The sequence below is a fragment of the Pimephales promelas genome, chromosome 2 (genome assembly GCF_988280905.1).
Source record: "Pimephales promelas chromosome 2, fPimPro1.hap1.1, whole genome shotgun sequence".
NCBI classification, from domain to species: Eukaryota; Metazoa; Chordata; class Actinopteri; order Cypriniformes; family Leuciscidae; genus Pimephales; species Pimephales promelas.
Window position 1 is genome coordinate 45,222,372 of NC_142770.1, and position 24,884 is coordinate 45,247,255.

General features: G+C 37.8%; 1 protein-coding gene across 7 annotated transcripts; it reads left to right on the plus strand.

Moving 5' to 3' along the window:
- Window positions 1–169: 169 nt before the first annotated feature.
- On the plus strand, window positions 170–24,206 carry LOC120488311 (NLR family CARD domain-containing protein 3). 7 transcript variants are annotated; one of them, XM_089123008.1, is made up of 12 exons: window positions 170–276; window positions 5,175–5,270; window positions 6,051–6,164; window positions 6,515–6,610; window positions 6,883–7,008; window positions 10,918–11,013; window positions 11,225–12,952; window positions 16,901–16,972; window positions 17,489–17,662; window positions 20,089–20,262; window positions 21,927–22,097; window positions 23,445–24,205. In XM_089123008.1, exons 2-12 carry the CDS (start codon window positions 5,221–5,223, stop codon window positions 23,455–23,457), a joined length of 2,814 nt encoding a protein of 937 aa, XP_088979134.1. In that variant the 5' UTR covers window positions 170–276; window positions 5,175–5,220; the 3' UTR covers window positions 23,458–24,205. The 7 variants fall into 7 exon arrangements, with proteins under 7 accessions (XP_088979134.1, XP_088979142.1, XP_088979138.1 ...); XM_089123016.1 differs by lacking the exon at window positions 6,883–7,008 and having other exon boundaries at window positions 23,445–24,203; XM_089123012.1 differs by lacking the exon at window positions 23,445–24,205 and having other exon boundaries at window positions 21,927–22,101.
- Window positions 24,207–24,884: the final 678 nt, after the last annotated feature.

Sequence of the window (24,884 nt, forward strand, 5' to 3'; positions counted from 1 at the left end):
AACTCTCACTCAACCTTATCCTGTATTCTCCAGAGTATATGTATGTCTTGATTTGAGAACATGAATAATAATTTTAATGTGATTTTCAGGGACTGATGCTGTTCTGTGGTTTATTCTCTCTCTCCAGTCAGAGTCGGTCACGTGCCGAATCCAGAAAAACCTGTTCAACTACACCCTCTTTCCTGAACACAAAGTTCAGTTCAACTGAAAGTGTTTTTCAGGCTGTGCCATGAAGGAGAAAACATGATATATTAACGGAGAACAAACGTCAAGACAGTAAGTTCTTTCATTAAATATATCAGTGAACTGGGACACATGGATCATATTTGCTTTCGAGGTGAAGATAATCTATAAGCCAAGCCATATTTAATTTCACTCATTATCACATATTTAGCATAGACTTAACATTATTCTCTGTGAGGGTTTATCATTTGTAAACTGGCTGTTCAATGTTGGGATTTTGAGAAAATAAAATATCAGTCTTAAAATGTGAATATAAAATAATAAATGACATACTAATATGGACATTAAAATCCATTTACACTCGACTTTGTCAGTCTAATGGAGTGTATTTAAAATAAAAATATATGATATGAACAAACAAAACAAAAATAGCAAAAAAACAAACAAAAAAACTATATTGCAGGGTTCTCAAAGTCTTGATCAAACGTTCTTCCAGTGATGTCATGAAGTCATCACACAGGAAAGCTCTTCAAGTGCTTCAGGAAAGTTTAAAGTGTTAATTCACCCAAAAAACCTGTAAGACAGTCGTTTCGTTTATCTTCGAAAAACAAATAAATATATTTTAATTTAAAGGTATTACTATTTTAACTTTTGGCACTCTAGCGCTTAACTAACAAACTGCTGCGTCTTGCGGAAGAATATTGTAGCCGGATCTACTTCTCTCTGTTTAAAGGGGACATATCATGCAAAATCCACTTTTTTAGCCCTTAAATGCATTTTGTTGTATATTTGGAGTGTTTATAAGTACAGCCAAGTTGAAATAATTCTCTTCAGGTGCTTCATTTATATCTTTATATTCTGTTTTGTTCATATTTTTCAACCTGTTCAGATTTTTCTGTTGTCTATGACGTTTTTTGAGCAAGTGCGTCACCGTATTTGCAGCAGAACTGACAAATAAGGACATCGACTACCGGCCCAACACTTCGTGCAATCCGCCATTATTATTTCTCGCTCCGATTTTGTAGTCCGAGCTCAATGATGCAGAAGTTACGAGAGGGCAAGTCAAAATGTTCGGTTGTTGGATGTACGTTAGTGACCTGAAGCACTTCAAGGATTCCCACTTCAACAACCTCCGCCAGTATAAAGAAGGGTTTGCCGATTGACTTCGTCTGAATGAGAGGTAAATTCCTTCTATCTTTGGAGACGTCGAACAGAGCATTTCGATAAGCTGTAAATATCGTTAATAAAAATAAAGTACTTTACTTTTTTAAACACATGGTGGTCATGGTTTAGCAGTACCTTTGTCTTTCTTTGTTTTTGTTTTGAAGTAACGTTACACGTCTGCAGTATTATTGTTCTTGAGTTTCATCAAGGGTCATTTAGCTGCTGTATTTTCTGATGCTTTTCTAAACATATCATATTATCAATACAGATTGTTTGTGGTAAGATTAGACCGTAGTCATTTATCTTGTCAGTGCTTGTTTTAACAAGAGAAATAGTCGACTTTCACTAATAACACAAAACCGTTAACTCACACACCAATACATCCAGATGAAGACGTTGTTCTGCAGGTTCGTCGTCTTCATCAACTCGCTCACTCTGGCTCGAATATGTAAGGCTTGATGGACAAGTCTTCTGTTGTTGACATTTTGTTAACGTGTGAATAAAAATGTTCTTTGACGGTATCGTATATAATCGTATATCTCTAACCAAACTACAATAATGGCCGAACGTGGGGAGTTGAACCATGAACTCATCGACCTGGAGAAGGGGGGGGGGGGGGGGGGGCTATTTAAAGGGGACGCTTTAAAACGGGACACTCAAAGACGCACATCAGAAAAGGGGCCTGTGGAGCTATAATAATGAGGAATTCAGACCCAAGCATTGCAGTTATGTTTTATATAGACCACAACGGTATGATTTATATGTAAAAATGAATGATTTAAAAGCATGATATGTACCCTTTAAGTCTATGGTGAGTCACGCAGGCACTGTGCTGCCGAACCCAGAAAAACCTGTTAGACTGCATTCTGATAAACTGAAAGTGATTCTCAGGCTGTGCCGTGAAGGAGAAAACATGTAATAGTAATTTCAAAAGCAGTTCTTAAAAAAAAAAAAAATATATAGGCCTATATAAATATATCCTTTTTATTAATTTTTTTAAATATTTTTTGGGGGGTTCCCTAAATATAGATTTATTAAAAACAGTTTTAAGCAAAATGTGATTTGCCAGGGGGATTTCTGGTCTAAACATCCCTGCTTCTGCTGCTGAAATATATGAATCTCCTCCCTTCACAGTAATCAATGCTATAGGCTACTTCACTAATAGACCATATAACATATATAAAATAATATAGATATGCAAGAGGAACGTTTAAACGACAAACGATAAAATCAGAACCTACGTTTCAGTGACGCTGATGGTTCCAGTGGCTTTCCAACAGGTCACAAAGCGTTTTGAGATTATTTTGAATGAAATATTGAAGTTTATAATTAAGTGTTTCGGCACACCACACCGAGTGGCTCTATGCATTGTTTTAAAGGGTTTTATTCTGGCATGTTGAATTAGTGTTCGTCACAATAATAGTCGGGGCATACATCAGATAAGAGTAGAGTCGCCTACATCGTTGACTGTAAACTTATATTCATAATTAGGCTAACTACAAAAGTTTGTCTCTCATCCAACTGCGTGTCACAAAAATGAACCGAAAGCCACATGCCTCAGATCATCATGATAAGAAATCGCCTCTGTCTATAGCCTAACATTTCTAAATATTTCATCAATGTTATCTGATTATGTAGGCATGAGCACCCATGGAGGAAAACATAAATCTGCGCCTATGTCCTCATTGATGTAGCCTAATATGATTCTATTGCAATGTTGAAATGTTTTCATTATTTATTAAATCTCTTCAATTTAATTTCAGTATTGTGATTATGAATTCATTTCACTAGCTACATTAATTTATTTGAATTCATCAGCTACCAGCTTTAATCGCTCTCGACAGATTACGCAATACAGAGAATAAACTGCACTTTTCAAAGTCTGTGATTGTAGCACTCCTAGCGGTAAAAGGGAGCATATCCGTAAAAGGATTATTCTGGTCGAGTACCAACTGTAGGCCTATAAACACACGCCCGATTAATGTGTTGTAGGGAAGAACTACCTGAAGCTGTTTGGATAGTTTTGATCGCAGTGAACCAGGTGTGTGTCAGTCAGAACACTACAGAGTGAAGTATCAGTTTGAACTGAATTTATTATCACTGGTATAAAGATATCAACATTTGAGGGAGAAGTCAGACTTAACATGAACATTAACTAGTTGTTGGAGTTTGATTTGAATAGTGCAACTGTTGAGGTCTTCCTTTGTGGCCTCCAGAGGGAATGGATCTCCTTAGGTCTGTTTGAGTCCTCATTAATGGTGTTGGTGTTGTCTTTAAACCTGTAGTTTAGCTTGGTTATCTGGCGGTCAATGATGCAGTTCCACAGGGCCCTTAAATCCTTTGGAATGGTACAGACGTGTCAATGAGGTGCAAACGACTCTCCCGACAGAGCCTAGAGTGTCCCAACAGCCCTCGATCCGCATATTGATGAAATCCCTTGCACTAGACAGGCATTGGCATACTGTGATGATGAAGGTCATTGTGCCACGTTTAATTCACATGTACATTTTAAAGGATGAAACACTAGGGCAGTAAAGAGTTGCCCATTCCCAGATAGCAAACTGACATTGAATCAACGTGGAAATATGACATCGAAACAACGTTGATCTGACATTGTTTTGCTCATCGAATTAACGTTGAACCAACGTCAGACGCGTCATTCTTTCAAAACTAACGGAAAATCAACTTGAAATCAACGTTATGAAAGCAAACCAATTTTCGATTTTCATTTAGCTTTGAAGAATGCCGCGTCTGACGTTGGTTCAACGTTAATTCGATGAGCAAAATCAACGTTGTTTCAATGTCATGAGAGACGTCGTTTCCACGTTGATTCAATGTCAGTTTGCTGTCTGGGTTTTGCTCAGCCCTACACCCTTGCATTGACAGATCTGCGGCGTCAACAAAGCCCACCGTCCGCTCTTTGATAATTCCTCCATGTATGAATCACACACACACTGCAACCAGCTCACGTTTCGCTAAATCCTTAAACTCATCCGCAAGTGTGGCAAAATATTGCCCGTGCAGTTCAGTCTTTATTTTATGGAAGGAGATTGATGCTGCAGCTCATACTGGATGTGCTGGCTCATGAATGGGCAGCTCATTCAGTCTATTTTCAATTTCTGGAGCATATTTTGAGCTCTAAAAATATTCCTTTATTAAGTGCATCCTCGGTTTCTCTGTGGCCTCTGAGTGGTGTTTCCAGCTTGGCACATAACAAGGCAATGCCCAACACAACTTTAAAACACTCCCTGACCTTGATCGCTCCACTAATGACGGGGTGTCAGCCGGTTCACAACTGTCCCGCGGCTTTGTGATGCTTGATGTAGATTTTTTGCTTAGTTAGCGCCACAGCATGGGTTGATGGCGCAACTAAAGTGAAAGTAAATTAGAGCTCACCAGTCGACATTTTAAGCAGGTAAAATACCAATATGATGCAGATAAACAGCATCATAGAAACATTTACTCACGAATCTCTGAGTAGTTTTTATGTTAAAGCTGGAGGATTTGAGATCCTGAATCTTGTAAAAGTTTGATCAAGGTGAGTGTTCATGTGTGTGATTTCCTCATATTAATATGAATCTCTGGAGGACATTTTAAGTGATTGTTTTATATGCAATCTTTAATAAAGGGTTTCTTTCACTTCAGTGTTTCTTTTGTGTTTGGTGATGTTTGTGATTCTTTGTGATTTTAACAGCATATGTGTGAACATGAGTTTGTTAACACAGTCACATGATCCTTTTACTCACACACTCCAGATATGTTCAGATAAATTAATAATGTTGTTTAATTTAATCATTTAATATTGTGTCTGAATGTTTCTTCATCAGAGTCAGTGGAGGAGATCAAACTCATCAGATTCTCCTGATCTTCATCATGGCTGATTCACAAGCATCCAGAGATGGAGATTTCTCTCCAGGACGCAGGTACTTTCAACTAACACTGTTAAATATTGTGTTACATCACATCCCCCTTGCAACAATCTTATTAGCCTGTTTTTGTTTTAAAACTAATATGGAAAAAATTAATGAAAGATAAATGTGTAAATATTAATATGGTTCCTCTCATAAAGAATGAACACAGTAATCTAGAGGATTAAACTGAATCTGTTCCAGAGCCGGCTTCAGACCGCTTTTAGCATTTATTTTCAATGGGTACAGGTATGGGGACTTTTTTCGGATATCAGATATCCTATATTTATTATTGCTACTGCCTTTTCTGTTAGCTATTACCATGAAGTAATGCAACCCACACAATAAACACATAAACCATTACACACTGTTGCAAGACGAGCGACTCTTAAGAAATTTGATTAATTAAGGGTTAAATAGGCCTATACAAAAAAAAAATTGCAAGACCGACTCTGACCACAGCTTTATAATAGCAAAGCTAACGAACATGCACACAGTCTCTCACTGACAGAATAGCCGTTTATATATGCTATCTCAATGGAGGAAGAGAGAAAAAGAAGAGAGGCACAGACCGTCACACTGTGGTTTTTATGTTGGCTTTATTGTATTTTCAGCTAATGAGCAGTTTGTAGACATATATTTGTACTATTTCTCACTGAAATGTGAATTAAATTAAACTGATATTATTTTGTAAACTATATCATAACTGTATCATAATTCAATTTGGGGGGGGGGGGGGGCATTGCCCCCTATTTACTCCCCATACCGCCGGCACTGATCTGTTCTCTGTTCCAGTTCAGTCCAGCAGAAGAGCTCAAACCCAGAGTCCAGCTGTGTGTCTGTGAAGAGTGACTGGTCTATGAATCATCCACCAGTGTTTAAGAGTGGAGACAAACGGCCTTATCTCAAGTATATCATTTAAATAAAAGATGTGCTTATAGTATTTGATATTTTATGAAATTATTATTAATATACAGCAACCATTATTTTATATGAAAAAGTTAATAATTGTATCTTGACAAAATATTTTAGTTTGTCTTGTATGTTTTTTTTTCATTAGATCAGATAACATTTTAATCTGTCATATGGTCGTGTTATGAATGATGTGCTCACATATGGGGCATGTTGTCACATTTCACTTCCATGTATTGTTAATACATTCACACACTGTAAAAGCTGTTGGTGTGTTACTCAGTTAATGACACAATTACATCAATATCAGTGTGTCTGATTCTTTACCCTCTTCATTCTGATTTAAGGTCAAATCTTCCATCCAGACCAGTTAAAAACAAAACTGTGTTCATGCCTGTGATTCAACCACAAGACTTTCATGAACGCATGAGTCCTGGTTTCAGGTAAAATTGAGGACTGTCGTTGTAATTTATAGTTATTTACTTCTCTTTCTTTTTGCAATTTTACAGTTTTATTTCAGTTACTTTGCAAATGTTAAGCATGATTAAATATCAATCAAACCAGTTAGTTAATTCCTCAAAATAAATATAATCAAAGATTGACAGTGCAAAACACACTGAGTTACAGACGCTAAAGCAAAAGTGTTACAACACTCCCTGGTGTTTCCTAAAGGTGCACAACATTTATAAGTCTGTCTGCTTTTTATTTTACTTAGTTTTGAACCCAGTTCAGTCCAGCAGAAGAGGCAAAAACCAGAGTCCAGCTGTGTGTCTGTGAAGAGTGACACCTCTATGGAGCCGCCACCAAACTTTAAGAGTGGAGACACACGACCTGATCTCAGGTATATCATTTCTGTGTTATGCTTATAGTATTTGATATTTCAATATGAATTTATTATAAATATACAGCAGTTTAATGATCTGGATTTGAACCAATTAATTTTAAGTTGAAATCTTGTATCAGTCTATTAATAATGACCATTGTGCTCTTGTGTAAAGCTCTCTGTATTGTATAGGAGGATCTTTGTTGACATCTTTGTAGGCATGCACGAGTGATTGTGTGGCAACAAAACAAACAGAATGACCGGCTAGCACTCAAACATAAAAAAAAACAAACATAAAGACGTGACAAGCACTTTCAAGAGAGTTTAGCAGGCAAAATCCACAATATATAAGCACTTTAATATCTGACGACCGGAGGAGGTTTGGAGAGAAGCTCAAAATTTGTATTGGTGACAAAATCGAAGTTATTCAAAGCCCATATGTGATTTAGGATGTCAAAAAACGTTGGTCCGACTCGCCCGTGTCTTGGCCACTATAATCTGCTGGGGAGACATTTATTCTTATTTAATAGAAACCCCTGGACCCTTCACTCGTGAAAGATTAAAGGCTTTCAAAAGTCTGGGAGGCCTATGATTATTTTGTTTCTCGAAAAGTTGGGCCGATCTTTTCTGCCAAACAGGAAGCAGTGATAGTGCTAAAAGCAACATGACATCATGACTTTTGCATAAACATACATCTATATGCATTTTGAGCTATGCGTGTATGTATATGCCGTTAAATGTCTGAGAGATAACGAAGCAAAATGTAGATCTACAACTGGGGAGCGATATTTTTTCCTAGGATGGTAGGGGAAGACTCATAAATAGTATTAACCCCAGTGATGGGTAGGGTTAGGTCATATTTATATACAGTAATGTAACATTAAAGGGTTAGTTCACCCAAAAATGAAAATTCTGTCAGTATTTACTCACCCTCATGTTGTTCCAACCCCGTAAGACCTTCATTCATCTTCGCAACACAAATTAAGATATTTAAGATATTAAGATCGCTCCTGCATACAGTCCATATAGGCTTCTTGAGGGACTGGCTCTTGCTGTCCTCGAAAAGTCATTAAAGACATCGTTAAAATAGTCCAAGTGACTACAGGGGCTCTATCTTAAGTTTATCAAACGACGAGAACACTTTTGTGCGCAAAAAAACAACAAAAATAACGACTTTATTTCAACTATTCGTTTATTTCTCCCTCTGCGCGAGTCAGGTTACTAGTTTAATAGCGTAAGCTTCTGTTATTGTACGACACACGCACCACACACACATGACCAGCGTCGGCCAATAGTGAGCCTACGTGTGACGTAGCTCTACGCAATCACACTACGTTAACTGACTTACAGGCTCATGGAGAAGGAAGTGAATAGTTGAAATAAAGTCGTTATTTTTGTTGTTTTTTTGCGCACAAAAGTGTTCTCGTCGTTTGATAAACTTAAGATTGAGCCCCTGTAGTCACTTGGACTATTTTAACGATGTCTTTAATGACTTTTCGGGGACAGCAAGAGTCATTACCTCAAGAAGCCTATGGACTAGTATGCAGGAGCGATCTTAATATCTTAAAGGAACACTCCGACTTTTTGGGACTTTAGCCTATTCACCTTACCCCCCAGAGTTAGATAAGTCCATACATACCTTTTTCATCTCCGTGCGTGCTATAAGTCTGTTTGACGCACCCACCGCTAGCCTAGCTTAGCACAAAGACTGGATGTGAATGGTTGCAGCTTTCATACTAATCCAAATGAGTGACAAAATAACGCAAACGTTTTCCTATTTACATGTTGTGGTTTGTATAGTCACAGACTGTGCAAATATCAAGGCCATATGAGACACAGACATCTTTTAACCATATAAATACTATATTTTCTGAAGGCGAAGCACTGCTACTTGGGCAGAGTGATAACAATCACCTGAGACGCACCGTGACGAGGAGCAGAGAGTTCGCTCAGTGTTGGAGTAATAAAGAGTCAGCAATTACTAACGTTAGATAGAAAAGCATAGTTTATCATGGGTGTTTGCTTTATTGCCGTGACAATAAATGGGGGAGACCAGGTAATAGAGTACCATGTTTCATTGATTTCCAACCAAAAACGCACCCAGATTTATAAATATCACATGAATAAATAATTATTATTACAGGAATCAATATATTTTAAATGCAATTTATTAGCTGAACCAAATGTATTCAACACCATATAATATACAGTGTAATTGCATTACTATAGGATAGAATAAGGGGAAAGTAATAGCACAATTTGTTTTTGCACAATGAACTCACAGCCTATCGTACCCTTTTGCACGCTCAAGTTCGTTATTTCCATGGTTATTTCAAATTTAGGCTACTAGGCGCGCCGCGCGCAGGGTGCAAGTTCAACGCGGTGAACGCGCTCGTTTTTTTCCAAGCGCGTCCGCGCCACATCAAGATAAAAACATATTCATACCCTAATCATATAATAGTGTCACTAACGTTACATTAGATCTGGCTAATGGCACTGTTACAGTAGGTCATCTAAAAACATAACGGAACACTTACCTCAGCCGCAGGTGATCCACTTCTGTGCTTCGGTCCTGTCTGTGCTATCGATGGGATGGCCGTATCCTTCAGCACATTATGGTCCGTGTGGCAAATTCCCTTTTTTCAAAATAGTTGTCCTCATTGAAATGTACCGAGCAAACATAATGTCCCTTGATAATCTATTTAGGTGTGTTTGGATCAATATCCAGAGTAAGTAAGTTAGCCATTTCTTCATCCAGTCAGCGTTTTTAGTTGGAATTCTGTGAAACATGGTATTACCTCCCCTGTTTACAGTCGCAGCTATTTACAATAGAGCGAAAACCCATGACTGTAAACTACGCTTTTACTATTTATAAATTGCTGACTCTGTTACCCAAACTCTGAGCGAACTCTCCGCTCCTCACCACGGCGTGTCTCAGGTGATGCGGTTATTACTCCGTCAAAGTAGCAGTGCTTCGCCTTCAGAGAATAGTTCCCAGGTTTTATACGGTTAAAAGATGTCTGTTTCTCATTTGACTTTGTTATTTGTACATTCTGTGACTATAACGTTTGCGTTATTTTGCCACTCATTTGGATTAGTATGAAAGCTGCAACCATTCACATCCAGTCTTTGTGCTAAGCTAGGCTAGCGGTGGGTGCGTCAAACAGACTTATAGCACGCACGGAGATGAAAAAGGTATGTATGGACTTATCTAACTCTGGGGGATAAGGTGAATAGGCTAAAGTCCCAAAAAGTCGGAGTGTTCCTTTAAATATCTTAATTTGTGTTGCGAAGATGAATGAAGGTCTTACGGGGTTGGAACAACATGAGGGTGAGTAAATACAGACAGAATTTTCATTTTTGCGTGAACTAACCCTTTAAGCCAATGGCGTTCATAAACACGCTGAAAAGCGATTATGCGTGTTGGAAATACGAATTGGCGTGTTATACATGCGCCATTTCATGAGATCAGTCTGTAAAGCAGAGGTTAGACCTGACCAAGCAGAGTCACAGCATGATTCGCATCTCCCGTGGGTGATCGCAGAACGGAGAAATAATCACTGCTCACTGCAAAGCCGGGTAAGTCTTCATTGATCAGTGTTCTTATTTATTTATTTATTGAAAATGAAATGAAAAACTTTTTATCAGGGCCCCAACAAGCCATACAATCGACCACACAGCAAGAGTGAACCATCCTCTTCTCTAAATCCTCCTCCAAACGTGCAAAACAATCAAATTACAGGTGTCTAGCGGTGTTTCCTGCCACACGATTCCCATGATGCAACGCGACAAACGTAAACAATGTCACAAAAGATCCGCCTATTGTTAATACATTCACACACTGTAAAAGCTGTGTTATTCAGTTAATGACACAATTACATCAATATCAGTGTGTCTGATTCTTTACCCTCTTCATTCTGATTTAAGGTCAAATCTTCCATCCAGACCAGTTAAAAACAAAACTGTGTTCATGCCTGTGATTCAACCGCAGGACTTTAATGAAAGCATGAATTCTGGTTTCAGGTAAAATGGAAGACTTTTGTTGTTGTGGTAATTTTAGGAGCTGCAATTCACATCACACATCACAATTCACATCACACTCAAACACATGATCAATGATGGAAATATTTCAGAAAACTAATAATGTTCTGTGTCTCATAAATATTGTATTTTTGTAATTTATGGTTATTTACTTCTCTGACTTGTGTAATAATGTGTTATTGTAATCTTCCAGCCATGACTCTAAAGCTGCTGAAGTCCTCAACACACTGAGATCAAATCTGAGACAGAAGTTTGAGTGTGTGTGTGAGGGAATATCAAAGCAGGGAAAGCCAACACTCCTGAATGAGATCTACACAGAGCTCTACATCACAGAGAGTGGAAGTGGAGAGATCAATAATGAGCATGAGGTGAGACAGATTGAGACACAGTCCAGGAGAGCAGAAACAGAGGACACACCGATCAAATGCAGTGACATCTTTAGACCTTTACCTGGACAAGACAAACCCATCAGAACTGTGCTGACAAAGGGAGTCGCTGGCATTGGAAAAACAGTCTCTGTGCAGAAGCTCATCCTGGACTGGGCTGAAGGGAAAGAGAATCAGGACGTCCAGCTCATATTTCCACTGGCTTTCAGAGAGCTCAACTTGATGAAGGACAAAACACTCAGTCTTTCAGATCTTCTTCATCGCTTCTTCCCTGAAAGCAGAGAAATGGCCATATCCAGTGATGAGTATAAAGTGCTGTTCATCTTTGATGGTCTGGATGAGTGTCGTCTGTCTCTGGATTTTCAGAGCGATGTGAGGTTGTGTGATGTGACTGAATCAGCCTCAGTGGACGAGCTGCTGACGAACCTCATTGTGGGGAATCTGCTTCCCTCGTCTCTCATCTGGATCACCTCCAGACCAGCAGCAGCGGATCTCGTCCCCTCTGAGTGTGTCCATCGAGTGACAGAGGTACGAGGCTTCAGTGACACACAGAAGCAGGAATACTTCAGGAAGAGGATCAGTGATCAGAGTCTGGCCCACAGGATCATCTCACACCTGAAGTCCTCAAGGAGCCTCTTTATTATGTGCCACATCCCAGTGTTCTGCTGGATCTCAGCCACTGTTCTAGAGGAGATGTGCAGTGAAGCAGAGAGACGAGAGATTCCCAAGACTCTCACTCAAATGTACACACACTTCCTGCTCATTCAGACCAACATCAAACATGAGAAGGACTATGAGAAGAGAGTGAAAGATCAAGACATGATCGTCAAACTGGGGGAACTGGCGTATCGGCAGCTTGTGAAAGGCAACCTGATCTTCTATGAGGAAGACCTGAGCGAGTGTGGCATTGATGTGGCAGAAGCATCAGTTTACTCAGGATTGTGCACTCAGATCTTCAGAGAGGAGTTGGGCTTGTGTCTGGGGAAAGTCTTCTGCTTTGTTCATCTGAGCATTCAGGAACATCTAGCAGCTCTATATGTGCATCTCTCCTTTATCAACAATAACATCAATGTGTTTGACCAGATTACCAAACCAACTAATGGAGGCAAAGTGTCCCTATCTGATCTCCATCAGAGAGCTGTGGATGAGGCTTTACACAGTAGAAATGGGCATCTGGACCTTTTCCTTCGTTTCCTTCTGGGTCTGTCAGTGGAGTCTAATCAGAGTCTCTTACAAGAACTAAAGACACAGACAGCAAACAGCTCTCACAACAATAAGAAAACAGTCAAGTATATTAAAGAGAAGATCAGTGAGAATCCCTCTCCAGAGAAATACATCAATCTGTTTCACTGTCTGAATGAACTGGGGGATCTTTCTCTGGTGAACGAAGCTCAACATCATACGGGCTATGGAGGATTACGTGATGTGAAACTCTCCTCGTCTCAGTGGTCAGCTTTAGTGTTTGTGTTGTTGTCCTCAGAGAAGACACTGCAGGAGTTTAACCTGAGGAGCTTAATTGGATACAGTACTGATCGGTAAGTAACACTGAGTGCAATCATTACAGTCTAAAACATTATGAACAAAGAGAAACTCAGAGATCAGAGGTGTTTAAATCATGGGCTCAGACTAATTTCTGGGATATTGTACATAATTTGCGGGTGTTTCTCAAACCATGGCTGTGTCCAAGTAAGGCTGCATATTCAGTTCAATTCAATTCAATATTTATTTATACAGCCCTTTACAACACTCAAGGTGAACCAAAGTGCTTCCAAAAAAAATAAAAAATAATAATAAGAAAAAACAAAAACCTATATATATAATCAAAATATATAATAAATGTATGTCACAGAGAAAATATAGAATGATTCAAGAAATGCTATGATATAAAAGCCAGTCTAAATAAATGTGTTTTAAGCTTAGCTTTAAAAGGGCCTAAGTCAGTGATTGTTCGTAAATCGGCAGGTAGCTTGTTAGTCTTGGCCCAGCTATAGAAAAGGCCCGGTCACCCCATAGTATAAAAGTTGATTTGTCTATCTAAGAGTCCTGTTCAATTTTCGCAAAGTTAGCATCTCAGTTGCGTACGGTGGAGCAAGGCAGTTGAGAGCTTTCAAAACAAACATTTAAATCTTAAAGGGGGGGTTGACTGCGATTTCACTTTTTTCATTTTAAATAGTGTGTAATGTTGCTGTTGGTGCACAAACAGTATCTGCAAAGCTGCGGCGCTGAAAGTTCATTGTAAGCAGAGATATCGTCTTTTAAAAATCAGGAAGTATAATGCCTACAAAAACGACTGGATTGGGACTACAGCTGGGTTTTAGAGAGACGTCACTAACCCACACATTTGCATCAACCCCTCCCTCCGGAATATGCAGAAAAGGGCATGGCCATATTTCCGCGATTGTCGAGTGTGTTGTGTTCACCCAGCTGTCAAGTCTTCTGTGGTCGGGCTTCCCACGGACGCTGTACTTCGTCAACAATGGATACAATTTAAGTTTAATTATGTTTCTGAAAATGACGATCGTAATCTAGCTCTCTGTGCTGCGCATTTTACGGAAGACAGCTTCCAGAATCTCCACGAATTCAATGCCGGATTCAACAAGAAACTGTTACTAAAACATGAAGCAGTTCCAACTTTAAAACAAGAGGCAGCAGTTGTTGGGCCACAATCTGTAAGTAGGCTAAGACTTAATCATTTAAAATGTATTAGCATGTATAATTCCAGACGTTGCCTTGTGTTTTTTTTTTTTTTTTCAAATGCCAGCGCTGGCTTTATAGCCACTAGGCTACAAGTTATGCTATTTTGTGTCTACGACAAATGCGTACAAACATTATTGACCTGAATTTTGTATAAGTACTAATGTTTTAAACGTATTTTTCATGTATATATGCTTTATGATGTTATTTTCGATTTGATCAAGAACGTAATCTAATGCCACGCTGTTTGAGTATAACATTAGTAGCCAGTCAGTTGCTATTGTTGCCAATCAGATGCTATTGTGTAAAACAAATGTGTATAAAGTTAAAAAAATGTAGCATAAACGTTTAGTAAGAGCAGTGTGTGGCGAGGTTCTGTTTGACTCTCTTCATCGCGGCTGTCTCGGTCTGATTATGCCTCAAACTGATACTGCAGTTCGACACATATTTACATCTGGACCGGAGCTCATGACATGCACGTTTCGCCCGTAAAGGTAATGCCCTTTCGCCCTTAAAATCAATTCTAAAAGAAACTGGATGCCTGTGGAGCGAAGAAAGAATTGGAGTTAGATGCTCACATTCGTGTGTATTAATGAGTGTTAGACTCCCGCATAAAGCGTGTTACAGTAGTCTAATCTTGAGCTAATAAAAGCATTAATAGCTTTCTCAAGATCCAAACAATTTAGAAATTGTTTGACCTTTGCCAATAGATGTACCTGAAAAAAAATTGCTTTTACTACAGTGTCAATTTGTTTATCAAATTTCAGGCTACTATCAAAAGTCACACTGAATTTTCTGACAGTCAGTCTAAATTTGAAATTAGTATATTAGGGTCCGAGTTTGCAGACTCACCAAATAAAATATAATTGGTCTTATCTTCATTCAAATGAAGGATTTTTTTTTCTAACCATAATTTAATGTCGTCAATGCAATCAATTAGTGATCCAAATGCATCACTACTTGTTGGACTCATCGGCAAATAAACCGGTCCAAGAATAGAGCCTTGTGGCACCCCGCAGAAAAGAGAAGTAGTAGAAAAGGACGAATTCCCAATCACTACTGAAAAGGTTCTATTAGTCAAGTAATATGAAAACCACTGAAACGCAGTACCCTTAATGCCAACATAGTGTTTAAGGTGAGACAGAAGGATTGCATGGTCCACTGTATCGAAGGCCGCCGTGAGATCAAGAAGCACTAAAATCTACATCATCAATCATATCTCGACTGCCACGTCATCAAGTGCCTCTGAAGGCCTCGTGACATACTGTCTTTCCACGCGATTCTGAAGACCTCTAAAGTAGTTTGTTTCCATTTACGATGGTTGCGAGTTTCTCTCTTGATAGCATGCGTAGCACTGTTATACCAGGGTGCTTTAGTTTTTTCTCTAACCTTTTTTAACCTAATTGGTGCAACAATATCTAATGTAGGTTACTAGTGAAAATGGTGCTCAAACTGCTAGTCATTTCCTCTAGTTTATCTGTTTGTTTGGGTTCACGTCAATAACGTGGACAACATGTCAAATTTCAGCCGTACATAATATGCAAGTTACCATGTAATGATCAGTGACATCACGTTGCGGTATAATATCTATATCAGTTGGTTCCATTTGATATAATTAAATTTAGTGTATGATTTAGACGATGAGTGAACCACTGATGTTTTGCTTGATCCCAAAGGAGTTTAATAAATCTGTAAACTCAGCTCCTAATGCATCATTTGTATTATCTACGTGTATGTTAAAATCTCCAATAATTATTGCTTTATCGACATTGACCAATAGATCTGAGAGAAAGTCTGCAAACTCTTTTAAGGAATTCAGAATATGGCCCTGGAGGTCTATATACAGTAGCCAAAGCTAGAGATAATATGGATTTCCTAAGAGCGTAACATTTAGCACAAGTACTTCAAATGAATTAAACCTGTGACATGTTTTCTGAGTAACATTAAGAATATCTTTATAGATTGTTGCAACACCGCCACCACGACCGATCAGACGGGGCTCATGCGTATAACAGTATCCTAGCGGAGTAGATTCATTTAGACCGAAATACTCATTTGGTTTAAGCCAGGTTACAGTAAGGCAAAGTACAATGAAATTATTATCTGTGACAATTTCATTTACAATAACCGCCTTAGGTGTGAGCGATCTAATGTTTAGAAAACCTAGCTTTAGAAATTATTTTTGTTCACTGATAATGAAATTTTCTGATTAAAATTAGATTTTTCCTAGATCCTACAGTAGATTTATTGTTTGGCCTCACTAAACAAGGAATAGATTCAGTTTCTATATAATGTTCTCTACACTACTTATGATATCAATTAAGTTGGGACAGCAATTAAGTTGTGATTTAGACTGTGAATTACTATTCAGGTGGTGTGTAATGTCTTGGAGATGTCGTCCGACAGAACAGCCGCTCAGATTCTGCTGGGGTGCAGGCCATCAGCACGGTATAGCCTAGGTCATTCCCAGAACAGATTTCAATAATTACAAAGAGCAGTTTCTGTTCTTAAATAATTCTGTTCTTTGTTCTCACTACTGTTGTAGTGTAAATGTAGACTAATAGATCTTGACAAGCGACATTGACAAGAAATAGAGAAAACAAATCTGTGTAGCGGAATACGAGGCTTCTACAGTTATAGATACTAAAACACATCCTTTATAAAGCAGTGTTTAATATAAAAAAATATTTGAGGGTATTTATGAAGGTATACTGTATTATTAAGTTATGATGTGAATTATACTATTGTTAGCTTTATTAATTAACTAGTTTATTTTTATGTTCTTTTAGTGTCACACAAAACACTGCAGATGAAGTTCTTCAGAAGCTGATGCCTGTGGTTACAGCAACTAGATCAGCTTTGTAAGTAACACTAAGAAAAAGCATCACTGTTAACTTTTTATAACAGTTCTAACTTAAACATTATAAATTAATGGTTTAACAAATATGTGTCACACATCAGCTTTTAAACCCTCCACCTATCTGTCCTGATTAATGATCTTCGTAACTGTTTTTATATGATATTTGTGTAAGAAATTATTTTCAAATATATATATTTATAATGTATATAACAATTTATGTTTAGACTTTTTTATATTTATTTTAATTTTATTAAAATGTTAATACATTTATTTATGTCAATGACATTGTCATTTATTCAGGTAAAAACAGATGTATTTAATATATTTCATTATTAGTTTTACATAATCTTTCTCCCTCACATAGAGACATAATCTCTTAGAATAACAGTTAAACTTGCTGATATGTTTAATTCATTTTTAAAAAAAAGACATTGCACAAAGTATAAACACAAATAAGAAAGACAATGATTCCTAATTTGATCTGAGAAAGTGAAGAGTGTGTCATTGTTCTCTACAGCTTGAGGGATTGTGGTGTCACAGGTGAAGGTTGTGCTGCTCTGGCTTCAGCTCTGAGATCAAACCCCTCACAGCTGAGAAAACTATATCTGTCATTTAGTAAACTGGGAGACTCAGGAGTGAAGCAGCTTTCTGCTGTACTGGAGAATCCTCTCTGTAAACTGGAGAAACTGTGGTAAGATTATACATGACTATCACATGAAACTGTCACTGTGAATTCAGGGCTAACAGGCTAACTGTTTTTACTAGGAGCGCTGTGGCCCCAGGCTGAACATTTTAGGAGCGCAAGCAGAAAATTTAGTGGCACACCTTACATAAATGGCACTCCGCGGCAACCACACCAACCATAGAACGGCCTATAGAGTGTGTGGTGTCCTCGGTGGCTCTTAGGGCCAGATCGGTGGCTTTACAAAGCTCTTTGACAGGATTAGCAGTCACTCCATTTCCCACGTCCATTTCCTTCAGGACGTCCGCCTGGTAGGCCTGAAGAATGGTAATAGTGTGTATGGCCATGCCTGTCTGACCAGCTGCCATGTAGGATTTTCCAATTAGGCAGAAAGAAGTTCTACATGCTTTAGAAGGAAGGAGGGGACTCGACTTCCAAACGGTGGAGACGGCGGAGCTAGGTGATTAGCTAACGTGTCCTCGACCTCTGGAATGCGGAATAGCCCTGCTCCACAGAACCCACAAAGTCAGCAGCTGCTGCATTAGTCAGACAAGCGGAGAAAGGATGCTTCAAGGATCTGGAAATCTCGTGATACAGATCACTGAAAAGGGGCAGCTTTCTTCGCTCTGGCCTATAATTAGTTATTATATTAGAATTCCACGAAGAATTCTTTTATTGAGTTTAGACGACTGTGACTCGTGGGGCTCGTCAGGCCAGTCGATAGCAAGCTTTTCCGTAGCGCACGAAAGCACATCTATAAGTTCCGTGTAAGCCGCAGTAGGCTACGTTTCCTGGCCGCTAGGCGGGATAACGTTGTCGGAAGCTGCAGTATAAATTACGACTTCCAGCCCAAAAGAAACCATCTCGCGTGCTCCCAGTCTGTGGCATAAATAACAGTGCTGATTTGAGTTCTAATGTGCTTTAAAATCATCAAGCACCTCCCGTTCCTATTGTTCATTTATCTGTGATTCTTAACCAGTCTAAAGTTTCAGTAACTTTAAGCAATTCCCTCAAAATGTTTACAAACACATTAAGCTTACACATGCACAGACACACAAACAAACACACATGCACTAGGGCTGGGACCTATCTCCTGATTCGATATTATTACAATACTTGAGTACCGATACAATATGTATTGTGATTTTTAAGAATTGCGATTTTTTTTTTCTATCTAAAGTTGATTTACTCTATTTTGATCACTAGACATCACTGTTTATATGTGAACATTCAACTTTTTATTCCATTACTTCTACTTCTACTCTACTTTAAGCTGTTTCATGACAACTCTCTCTGGGTCAGCGGCAGCGCCAACACAGATTTAAAATGTTGCGATATGATTTGGTCAAAGGTTTAATAGACAGAGGAATTGGAAGAAGATTGTGTGTGTGTTTGAATGGAGATCACTGTATTTTAAAGATGAATCGGACAGCTCTACTGTCTTATCTCTCTCTCAGCATATGAGTAGTGCGAGGGCTTTTCAGTGATTCAGTCTCACACCATTTCCACAGCGCAGTCTTATCCCAAGACGTCATATAACTGACGTCTTGGAACGTCTTTTGACCATACGTCAACATCCGCCTTTTTAGGTTACCCTTTAATGTCGGTTAGATGACGTTATCGGATCCTAACTCTACCACAGACCTAAACCTAACCCTAAACCTACCCCGTCACCTAACTGACGTTAAAGGTAAAGTGTCAGTTGTATGACGTCCCAGGATCGTCATGTAACTGACGTTAAAGAGTTCCCTAAAAAGGCGGATGTTGACGTATGGTCAAAAGACATCCCAAGACGTCAGTTATATGACGTCTTGGGATGAGACTGTGTTAGCTTCCACACATCCACTTAAATTATATATTACGACACTCATAGATAACGACACGTTTCAAGAGTGGCTAACTTCTGTCAACCTCGTCTATAAGCAATGACAAAAATAAAGTAATTTAATTTGAATCAATATCAATTATGGAATAAATAAAAAATATATTTTTTAAAAATGTAAACCACAAAATTGCTATAATTATGTGAATCGATTTTTTCCCCCAGTCCTAACACACACACACACACACACGTTCCTTAAAATGTTTACAAATACATTAAGCTCACACACGCACACACACACACACTTAATGTTGTGTTTCCATATTTTATGATTTTCCAAAGAAATAATTATGTTATTAAAAATAATATTTTTATACTATACAATCTGTATATTAAGTCCCGTAATCCTAATTGATGTAATTAAACAACATGAAGTAATGAATATTTGTATATATATATATATATATATATATATATATATATATATATATATATATATATATATATATATATATATATTTGTATATCATATTGACATTATTATGTTATTTATTGTTTAAGTGGTCATGTTTATCTTAGATATAGGCTTAATGTGTGTCATTGTTCTCTATAGGTTGGATGAGTGTGGTGTCACAGATGAAGGTTGTGTTGCTCTGGCTTCAGCTCTGAGATCAAACCCCTCACACCTGAGAGAACTGAATATGTCATGTAATAAACTAGGAGACTCAGGAGTGAAGCTGCTTTCTACTGCACTGGAGATTCCTCACTGTAAACTGGACACACTGAGGTAAGATCATCTCTACCATAAAGATTTGGAGTGAATAAGGATTAATATGTAGATAGTGTATACAATATATCTTTGGCATAAGACCGTGTCCAAACCAGACTCGATGCGATAAGATTCCAGCAAAAAATAATGTCTTTCCACACTAGACGTGACGCGACAAAATCAATCAAAATCCACAGCCAATCAGAACAGTGTGTGGGTGGAGTCTCGCGGTGAGTGCACAGCACCAGAGGGTAATCTTGACGGCAATTGCAAAAACTTGGATACAGACATCCCAAGTCTCCGGGAAGTTCCGCTTATTGATAGCATCTCCCTGATGCCCACAAATTATTTAAAATCTCCCGGAATCTAGAGCGAGATAGAACTTATACTGCGCCATAACATACATAGCGCGCACACAGAGAGGGAGAGAGCGAGAGACCTTGGCAGTGTGCCTCACGAAAGTTAGTTTGTTGTTCCAGCCTGGCGTTGCAGAAACCGTTTCCAAAATATAATCGTCGCCGTCACAGCCGGTTAGGACAAAAACGCTGATTAACATGGACAAGACACCTTTCATCACGTGTCGTATGTACTGTAGTTAGGAAACGCTGTAAGGATTAATATGTAGAGTAGATAGTGTATAGAATATATGTTTGGCGTAAGCCCCATCCGGTGGTTCAGCGACAGATTCCTGCTTGAACCGTCAGATCCTGCCGGCGGTAGAAAACAGTGGTGAGGAGTCTCCCTGAAGAGGAACATTTACATCTCACTATATTATTATCCCACAAAACACAGTAAAACCAACAGTTAAATAAACCGGACGAACTACAAACCAGACAACAGATGCAGGATACAGTGAAGAGGGTTTTTAAAGCACAAATGTTTGGCGTAAATCAACTTGCCTTGTAATGCTTGAGCAAACAGACCCTTGCAAAAGCGTGAGCATTTCCTCAAAATGTGTGTGTGCAGCTGAAAAGAGGGAAGTGGTGTGTGTTTCACCTGAACCAGGACTGACACCATATCAGATTTATCACTACATGATTATCATGGCCAAAATAACACACAATATCAATATATCACCATAACTATAGAAATCTTGAATGAAAAAAAAATAATAATGCTATCAGTCAAATTCATCTTTACTTTGTTTATTTTTTGTTATTTTTGAGAAAGAAGAATCACTCCATCACACACAGTACAAAAGGAACAATTACACTTAATGCGACCAGTTTGAAATTACGGTGACACTTTATCACAAGTGTACAGTAACACAGCGCTTATAAATCATTTTCAAACTATTAGTTCTTTGGTAATGATAGTATATAATAATATAAGCTGTAGTTTATGTATTAAGAGACTATATGCAAATACTGAGTTCTTCATTCACTGTCACTGTAATTAAAAAAGTATTATTGTTTAATTAGCTTAATTTATGTAAAGAGTTAGATAATGTTTTGTTAACCATGTATTAATCTTCAATAGTTCTCACTTTAGATTAGGTCATGAAAAATCAGAAAATGTAATTAAGTGCAGGCTTTATTGGACATTAATTACATCAGCATTAAGAGTTCCTTAAATTTTTTAAAAAATATATTAAGAAAACACTTTTTCAATTGAAAACAATTTCATATTGACAGCATTATGTTATTTATTGTTATGTTAATCTCTGTCATTGTTCTCTACAGGTTGAGGAAGTGTGGTGTCACAGATGAAGGTTGTGTTGCTCTGGCTTCAGCTCTGAGATCAAACCCCTCACACCTGAGTAAACTGGATCTGTCATTTAATAATGTAGGAGACTCCGTGAAGCTGCTGGAGGATCTGAGGGATGATCCACATTATAAACTGGAGACACTATGGTAAGAATAGCTCTTGACGATTTTCATTGTCCTATTTTAATTTAAAGTTTACTCACTAGGAATAAAAGTAAAGGTTCAGGTTCAGTAACAGTGTGTGTGTGTGTGTGTGTGTGTGTGGATATTGTGTCTGAGATCATCAGATAATGAGTCTTAAAGGTCGAATACTTTTACTACAGCTATTATAGGTTTTTACTATTACAGCTATCGAGATTAACGAATCATGAGAAGTTTTTTAATTATTTAGATCTATTCCCATATATAGTGTAATGTAGACAGAAAAAGAGGTTAGAAATTTTCTTGGTTCAATTTGCACACTGAATTGCACCAGCAATCTCCCGTCGTCAATCTCGCCTAGGGCAACCAAAGTGATAGAGCTGACCCTGTGTATAAGACAAATGTGTATAAAGTTTTATTTTTAGGCCTACAATAGCTTTTTTATTACTTTGCAACAGGTTGTCACATGTACACCTAAAAAAATGATACACTGAGTGAACTAAGTTTTGTGAATAGATAAACGGTTGTTCATTATATCGATAAAACAAGAACTTTAAAATACGGTATTACTCAGACATTTATTCAGTTTCAGTTATATTAAATATCAGGAGAAAACCGTATCTCAAAAGCTAACAAACAGCAGTAGTAGCATTTTCAAGTAACAGCTATCGAAATTCTTATATAATAGGCTAACAGTAGAATAGAATAGAATAGAATAGAATAATAATTTTTAAAAATTACCATTCTGAAATGTTTCATAAGAGCCGTGTTTGGGGAGGTTCTGCTTGACTATCTTCACCGTCGCATTCTGGGTTTGATTCTGGCTCATACTGATCCTGCAGTTTTGACACCATTATTTACAAGTTTTCTGACATCGTGCACTACAGTTTAGCCAATCACAACACACCAGCCCAAACTAACCAATCTGAGCCCATTGCCTGTTTCTGGGGGAGTGGTTCCATAGTCAACCGGTCGTTCAAATGATAGAGGAGAAAGAGGCTTACAATAAAGGGGGAATTTATGAAAAATAAGAATTTTTAAAAACAAACAAACATGAAGACATTTTATATTGCACCCCATAAATACAATCATGCAAAGAAAAAAAGCAGTAAACCACCCCTTTAAATCTGTAGTGAGTGTAAGGATGATTTCTGCTGGTTCTGGATCAGCTGTCCAAAAGTGACCTTTCATGTGCTTTTCATTTTGTCTCATTTCAAGTGACTTCGAGCATCAGATAGAAGCTATATTTTCATGTTTGAAAAGAAATATATGTAGATTATCTAGTTATTTTCCTTATGAAAAGATGAGGCAGATGTAATATCTCATACTGAATATGTGACTGTTTTATTTTAGGATCAGGTATTAGATGACAGTCTGATGTTCTGCTGATCATCTGATGGTGAATAAGGATCCACTACAGAGACTCACAGTCAACAGAATCAACAGAGACTGAAGATACAGTGACTTCACTGTTAGAAATTAAGACTTCATTTAGATTTCAACCATCCTCTGACAGACCTGATGAGGCGGCAGTGAAACACCTTTTATTTCACAGCAAATTACACTTTCTCTCTCATAGATTAACCTTTTTATTTGTATAAACTCACAGTATAAACTTAAAAATGTAAATATAGAGCCTGTATGTGTTTGTGTTGAATTAATTTTTCATAATAATGAGAAGAAAAAAGTTCAAGCAATGTGTCAGCCCCTGTGTACCAGTGATTCTTCACAGAAATAATGAGCTTTAGAGATTTAGTTATTATGAGCTGGTGTTTGTTGGTGTCTCACTATGGCCAACTGGACATGTGCAGAGATCCAACTACATGTCCACAGTATATCTGTGTCCCGATGTGGAGGATTTCCCCTCAGACTTCTTCTCTGCAACCTAACATGTTGTCAATTTGCCCCTTTTCTTTAATTTTACCTTTTTTCCCCATATATATACATACATTTAGATATATTTGTACTATATATCCCACAATTTCAAGCAAACTACACTACTAAATCTAGTGCACTACATTACCCATACACCCCTGGGTCAAGGTCTATAGACCTCACTTCCTTCCTTTGTTTCTTTTGCATTGGTGAGGTGTGTGTTTTGTTATAGAATATGCAATTATTCTAGTATAATTATGCCTTTTTATGCATGAAGTACTTGTGTGTTATAGCTGACCACAATTGTAACTTCATGTTATGAAAATGTTTTTATAAAGGCACCCAGTTATTAAACGATTTATTAAGAAAGTGTCATATAATGAAGGACACTTGTAATAATCATTGTAACCACTTATTGAGAACAGGGTTTATAAAAGAAATATGCCACACATGATGTTTTAAACATTTATTAGCAAGTATAGTAAGGAAAGAAACTTGTACTAGAAAGAACTTTTGTTGAGAATAGTGCAGGTATTACCAGTTGTTGTGTTGCAGAGCAAACAGGAGAAAGCAGAGGATGAAAGTCCGGAGTAAGAGGACTAAAAGACGGAGGGGTTTATAAGAGAAGGTCCTGAGGGAATTTCCTTCGGATTGGACCGGTTGTCTGTAAAGGACTAATGCAAGCTGAGGGAGTTTCCAACTATCTAAAGTTTGATGGATTTATAAGGACTGGAAAGCGACGTGGATGCAGAAGCTGATCCACTTGGACACCTCTCTGGTGTTAGAGGCTTGCCATTGCACCTCTTGCTGATATGCAAACAGTTTGGTTTTGATTTACTTTTATTTTTGTTTTATATATTAATACCTTTTATGTAAACTAGTTAACCTGTATTAAATAAAAAAGATATATAATTGAAA